This window comes from Pelodiscus sinensis, chromosome 4 (genome assembly GCF_049634645.1).
Source record: "Pelodiscus sinensis isolate JC-2024 chromosome 4, ASM4963464v1, whole genome shotgun sequence".
In the NCBI taxonomy this organism is placed as follows: domain Eukaryota; kingdom Metazoa; phylum Chordata; order Testudines; family Trionychidae; genus Pelodiscus; species Pelodiscus sinensis.
In genome coordinates this window covers 55,457,948-55,464,569 of record NC_134714.1, presented here as the reverse complement: position 1 = coordinate 55,464,569, position 6,622 = coordinate 55,457,948, and the positions used below count along the sequence as shown (strand labels likewise).

Here is a 6,622-nt window from a genome sequence, read left to right as displayed (position 1 = left end):
CTAATTGCACGCTGTGCTTCTAAGGGCGCATTAACTCCAGTCCATTACCTGTGTGCTTAGTGGAGCCGTTTTAATCCCAGGGTGGCTGGATAAGCCCCCTGTCCCGCCTGCCCAGGGCTAGCTGCTCGCGGCGGGCTTCCCCAGGGAGCTCAGATGATCCGGGATGCCCGGGTGGCAATGTGACTCTCTGCCCAGAGCCGGGCAGTTCTTCCCCCAGTGCCAGTGATTTGTGTCTGTTGCCCTCCCTAAGACCCGCAGAAATCCCAGCGCCGCTGCTGGCTGCTCTCCCCCAGCGGGCTGTGACGCAAGCAGAGACTACTTAAAGGCCGATTAGAGGCGGCAAGACATTGCAGCCAGCCTCCCTCCCTGCCCATGCACAGCCCGGGCGCGGGGGGTCCAGGCCGAGCGCAGCCGCGGGAGGTGCCCGGCGAGGCGGACGTGCTGCAGGGCTGCGCTCACAGCCCTCCAGCCCCGCAGGCCGAGCCGCCTGCCCGGACCTTGCTCCCCTTGGCTCGGGGGAAGGAGGGGGGGGGGCTAGAAGCAGAGAGCGGCCGCGCTGCCCAAGTCTTTGTCTCCGGATGAACAGCGATGGGGGAATGGACCATCCTAGAGAGACTCCTGGAGGCGGCTGTGCAGCAGCACTCGACTATGATAGGGAGGTGAGCGGGGCAGGCGAGGGACCCAGCCTAAGCCGGTCTGTGCGGGGCGAGCCGGGCAGAGCAGCTGGTCTTTTCCTCTGCCATGTGCCCGGGCCCAAGGGGGAGGCGCTGTCCTAAGGAGCCCTGTGCCGGGGCTGGCCGAGGGGGAAAATGCTCCCAACTGGAGCAAACTTCAGCCATCAAGCGTCTCCAGCTCCTCCGGCTGCCTGGGGAGTAGATCAGGAAGTTGTCCCCGCCCGGGGCTCTTCTGGAGAAGCGTTTGAATGCGGCTCCTGTGGGGTGGGTCGGGGGAGGGGGGCAGGGAGGGTGATATTGACAGCGATCTGCGCCTGGGGAAAGTCAGGTTCAGCTAGTCACCCCTTGGTCCGAGGGTCTTGTATGGGTTAGCTGTTGCAGTGCTGTGTGTGTGTGTATGTGTGTGTGTGTGTGTGTGTGTGTGTGTTACAGTGCTGTGTGTGTGTGATAGAATGTAGCCTGGCTCACGCAGGACAAGCTTCGTGCGGGCACTTTCCGTGTAGCCTAACCCCAAATCCTTTGCCACTTGCATGGCGAGCTCTGTGCACATGGACGATCAGCACCGGACAGCTCCCCGCGAGTAGTCCCAGCCCTGCTGCTGTCTGCGGTGGTTCCGGGAAGCGCCGGCGTGCACTGAGGAACTTTTCTCTTGCAGAATCCTGCTGACCGTGGTGGTGATCTTCCGGATACTCATCGTGGCCATCGTGGGAGAAACGGTGTACGATGACGAGCAAACCATGTTTGTGTGCAACACGCTGCAGCCAGGCTGCAACCAGGCGTGTTACGACCAGGCATTCCCGATTTCGCACATCAGGTACTGGGTGTTCCAGATCATCATGGTCTGCACGCCCAGCCTCTGCTTTATCACCTACTCTGTGCACCAGTCTGCTAAGCAGCGCGAGAGGAGATACTCCACTGTCTTCCTCGCCTTGGACAGGGACCAGGACTCAATGAAACGCGAGGACAGCAAGAAGATCAAGAACACCATTGTCAACGGAGTGCTGCAGAACACCGAGAACTCCACCAAGGAAGCCGAGCCGGACTGCTTGGAGGTGAAGGAAATCCCCAACCCCGCCCTCCGAACGACAAAGTCAAAGATGAGGCGGCAGGAAGGCATCTCCAGGTTTTACATCATCCAGGTAGTTTTCCGAAATGCCCTGGAGATCGGATTCCTAGTGGGACAATATTTCCTGTATGGATTCAACGTCCCTTCCATGTATGAATGTGATAGGTACCCCTGCATTAAAGAAGTGGAGTGCTATGTCTCCAGACCCACGGAGAAGACTGTCTTCTTGGTGTTCATGTTTGCAGTGAGTGGGATTTGTGTGGTGCTCAATTTGGCAGAACTGAATCACTTGGGCTGGAGAAAGATTAAAATGGCAGTGAGAGGAGTACAAGCGAAAAGGAAATCCATATACGAAATCAGAAACAAGGACTTGCCAAGAATGAGCGTGCCGAACTTTGGCAGGACTCAGTCGAGTGACTCAGCCTATGTGTGAGGCTGTGACAGAACTGAAACACTCTGCCAGGTGGAACTGACCCAGACATTAGGGAAAGGTACATTGCTGAGGCAAGCATTTTAGCAAACCACCAAGAAAGCCACTAAGGTATTGGGACTGCACTTACTGAACTAGGTGCAAAATGCAGTGCTAAGTAAAAGACTGAAGGAAAAGCTGTAAAACCATGCTTGATCTGGCCTTACAGTACAGTTACTGTTTTCTAATGATCCAATATTATCTCTTGAATGGAGTAGTTTTTTGGTCATCATTAAGATGAGATTACAGGCGGGACTGTCTGATTTATTGTTGTAATCGCATGTAGAATGATTATAGCTAAAAAAATTACAAGGATGCTGTTTTCCGGGGTATGTACAGGGGAATTCTGTAATATACAATTGCAAGCACATTTTCAAAGGAGGTTAATTGCACTGGTAAGCACCTGACCAGAAGCCCAACCAATAGGTCTGTGCACTTGCATCCTCAAGGATGTCTGGTGTTATTTTGTCTGTCCCAGCCACAGAGTTTATTGCTGGTGTATATTATTAGCTATTTTCTAACATCATTTTGTACAACAATTACACAACACAATCATGCTGAACATAATTTTGCCATTTTTGTTTGCCTGTCTGTTCACACCAGTGACCTTAATCATCTTATGCTAGTTGGGAATCTACCAAATTTGTCAGTATGTTTTCAAAACTTATCCTGATGTGTATAAATAAGATGGAACTAATTAACGTAAGTAACCTATGGTCATCTGGCAAATATACCAAAGGAACAGAGTTTGTTGCTTTTAACTGTGAATATGTCATCTTCTCTCTGCTCTTATTCATATAAGTGCCATATTTGCAACATCTAACTCTGTTTTTAGTCAAAGAATTGTCCAGGGGTACCAACTGGAGTAACGTGGTTTTATACTCTCCTTTATTTATTTTATGCTATTTGTATAGTCATGGCAATGGTGTAAAAAGCAGCTGGTAATTCTATTGATAAATAAAGTACTTGCCTTTTTTTTGTAAAACAGAGACCATTGCTCTTTTTGTTTTAATAATATGCATGTCTATAAACATATGAGATCAAAATATAAACTCCTCTGGAATTAGTGTTCAGGTATTCAAAGTATCCCATTCATGGTTTTAGCACTAATTGATAGAAAGATGGGAAATTAAGACTGTCAGATACAGCTGAATTGCTCAGTAAGCTACCTCTGTGCCTTTAGACCATATTCAAATAAGTGGGATTCTTTCCATTGACTTCAGTGAGCACTGGCTCAGACCCTTAGCTGGTTGCCAAGGCCACTCTGTGAATTCCCCAATCTGTCCATTGGCCTACATCTAAAACAATTACATGCCTTCACCATGAAGTCCAAAGGATAGCCTCAGCAAACTGCCAGAGTTCCACAGGCCCTTAGTTGGTTCAAGAGCTACACTTGTCCAGTCTCAACAACTTAATATCAAGCCATTCGGTGGGTCACAAACAAATATTTGTTAATGATGGTTTTGATGGTGTGTAAAGAGAAACTTGCCTTAATTTATCTGTCAAGGACCTGATCCAGGTCTTTCAAAAATGGTGTATGAGACAGAAGTTGAATATTGCAGGTGGGTTTTCAGTAGATTTTACTGTATTTTTGGCTAACGACTATCCAAATAGCTGGGCTTGCCTCTTGGCTTACACTAGATACCCTAATCATTTTGCTTGTAGTTGTGCTTTATTAGTGTTATCAATGTTTTAAATTATATCATGCTTTCTTCATTCTGAATATTACCACCTTCCTCTGTGGATTTTTTACTTCAAGCTATGAAACATTACCAATATACAATGTTGTTTTAAATATGCTTTTACCATTTTCCTCACCTTAGAAACACAGCTTTAAAATTTGATTATGAAAAACCCAACATTTCCTTTCTTGACTGTTTTGTTGCTATTTAGATGCATAATTATATTATTATTTAATTGCCTATTAACTATAAAAACATAAATCCTATTTTTAGAAAGGCAATTTAAGAGCTAAAATCTCCCTCTGCAATATAACAAGCTTCTAAAGATTATTGACACACACAAATACACTCCAGGCAAATCTGATTTTCAAGTCATAAACTACTGGAATGTCCTGTGAAGTCTCCTTTGAATAGATTTCGAAGGGAAAATGCTCTGTGACAATAATGACAAGCATGATTTTAATGTGAAAGAAATGGGAGGTTGTGCACAAAAAGGCTTGATCCAAAGCCCATTAAAGTTGACAAAGTCTCCTACTGACTTCAGTGGGCATTGGACCAAATTCAAAATGATTACTATTGTACAGAAACACTAGTGTTAGGTATCTGTATAGTTTCCCAGTATTATTTATATCAATATCATGTCTAGAAGCCTGTCCATGATGACTATAATAAGAGCAATGTGAGTGAATTAATTTACTCCAATCATTTGCTATTGGAACTACATAATTTGTTAACTAAATCAGATTGATGTATAACTATATGTTTAAAAGGGGAAACATGCCAGTAAACTGAAATAGAATGGCTTATGAGCATAAGCTGCCGTATGTGTCTGCAGATACATGAATTAACATTTTTATTCATAAAACCCACAATCTTCAAAACTTCTGCAATAATAAAATTGTAAAAAAAAGGACATTGTATTTTAGAAACAAAATGGTGGTAAAGGGCATTATTTTTAAACCAGCATTTGCTATCATTTTTTTCTTTTCTTATCTTCCACTCACTTTTACTGGTGGCAAGAAATAATACAAAATAAAATCTGGTCTACTCTGAAGATGACAAGGAAAAGAGATGTTCACTGGACAGCACCAAGTGGCTACAAAACTATTTGAAACATTGCTATTCAATAAGAACTTGATCTCACCACACAGAAATCAATGGGAGCAGTATTGGATATTAAGTATGCTGGAATGTAGGATTGGTTGAACCTTTCTAGTCTGGCATTCTCTGGTCTGGCAATACCGGTGGTCCGGCAATATCAGTGGTCTGGCACAATTTTAGGTAGCCGGATATCCACTTTCCATAGGTGTGGCCAAGTTTCCCATGGTCCCATAAAATTTATTTATAGCTACCAGGCCTGGCTCTCAGTATTATGTGCTGTTATTTATTGCTTATTTACCCCTAAATGTCATCTAAGAGCCCACTAATCAGTAGAAGTGTTGATAATGTTTCTAGACAATAATGACCTCATGTGGTTTGGTAAATTCTCTGGTTTGGCACAAGTCAGATTCCAAGGGTGCTGGACTAGAGAGGTTCAACCTGTATGCACATCAGTATAATTCCCTGTATGTTGTTGTTGTGCTGATGGCCAATATTATATTTAAACATAAATACTTATGTGACTAAACACTTACGGAAAATATTTTTTAGGATTAATAGAGATTTTATGAAGAGGTTTTATAGAAACTTAACAGAGCTCTACACAAAGTGATTTGAAAATAATAAATAAAACCTAGCTCTTATATAGCACTTTTCCAAGACTTTTAGAATTTAATAAAATAACAATCCCCCATATAAAAATCCTTCACAAGATGCATATTGTTCTCAATTCAGTTCTATGGGGAGGAGGGTTCAACTATCTGTATTTTATTTTCTATTATATTTTACAGGACTTTTTCCATTATAGAATCAAAACTCTCTCAGGAAAAGTTGAACAGATTGTTCATGTAATCAGTTCATTCACAAAAGAGTGGCTTTTTTTAGTCTTTTTGCCCTTGAAGAAATGTATGACCTTTAACACTACTTGAGAAAAAATCTGCAGACTTCACAACTCCAGTGTGCACACACATCAAGGAAGCAGTGTGATTGATTTTAGTTCATTTTACACTAGAAGAAGCAGAAGTTGGAGACGGACACTGAAAACTAGAGAGGACAGACTATTTGCCCCATCTAATATTTGGCAGGGCATGACATGAGTTTTGATTTAGAATCATGAAGAAGATGTGAATGATATGCTAATGATTAGCAAAAGTGCTCTATTTAGCATCCTGCTATAGAAATAGAGTAGAAAAGAAATGAATATGTATGAAACAGAGGTAAGGGGCATGATTCTCCTCTCAGTTGCACCAATTTGACACTATTATAACCCCTTCAATTTCATTGGAGATATTCCTGATTTAACAGTGCCATAAGAATCTAATCCCAATATTACTGAAATCAACGGAAAACTTCTTATGGGTTTCAATGGGAGCAAGATCAATCCCTAATTGAGGAGAATCAGGCCCATTCTTCAGTTGTTAGTAATGGACATCACATCATTCCTGTATTATCTTTCCTTCACCTATCATTGTCAGTAGGGAGGTCTCATGTTATGTTTTGTGTTATAGCCTTTCAGAGATAGCTAGCAAGTGTTACCCATGAGCCTGGATTTAGACTTGACTATAAATCCAATTTCTTTAATTACTGGGGATAATTTAGCCATAACCTAAATATTCAGATATTACTTGTGTTG

At 43.1% G+C, this 6,622-nt stretch overlaps 1 protein-coding gene across 1 annotated transcript; it reads left to right on the top strand.

Annotated features, from left to right (window-relative positions):
- The first annotated feature begins 349 nt into the window (after positions 1-349).
- On the top strand, positions 350-3,166 carry GJD2 (gap junction protein delta 2). Its single transcript, XM_006123266.4, has 2 exons — positions 350-659; positions 1,330-3,166. Exons 1-2 carry the CDS (start codon positions 589-591, stop codon positions 2,171-2,173), a joined length of 915 nt encoding a protein of 304 aa, XP_006123328.1. The 5' UTR covers positions 350-588; the 3' UTR covers positions 2,174-3,166.
- Positions 3,167-6,622: the final 3,456 nt, after the last annotated feature.

What these genes read in the sequence shown, in the direction of transcription:
- GJD2 (XM_006123266.4), top strand. Translation starts at nt 589, where the DNA reads ATGGGGGAATGGACCATCCTAGAGAGACTCCTGGAGGCGGCTGTGCAG. An exon ending in CACTCGACTATGATAGGGAG is followed by an intron (nt 660 to 1,329) that starts GTGAGCGGGGCA and finishes TTTCTCTTGCAG; the next exon opens with AATCCTGCTGACCGTGGTGG.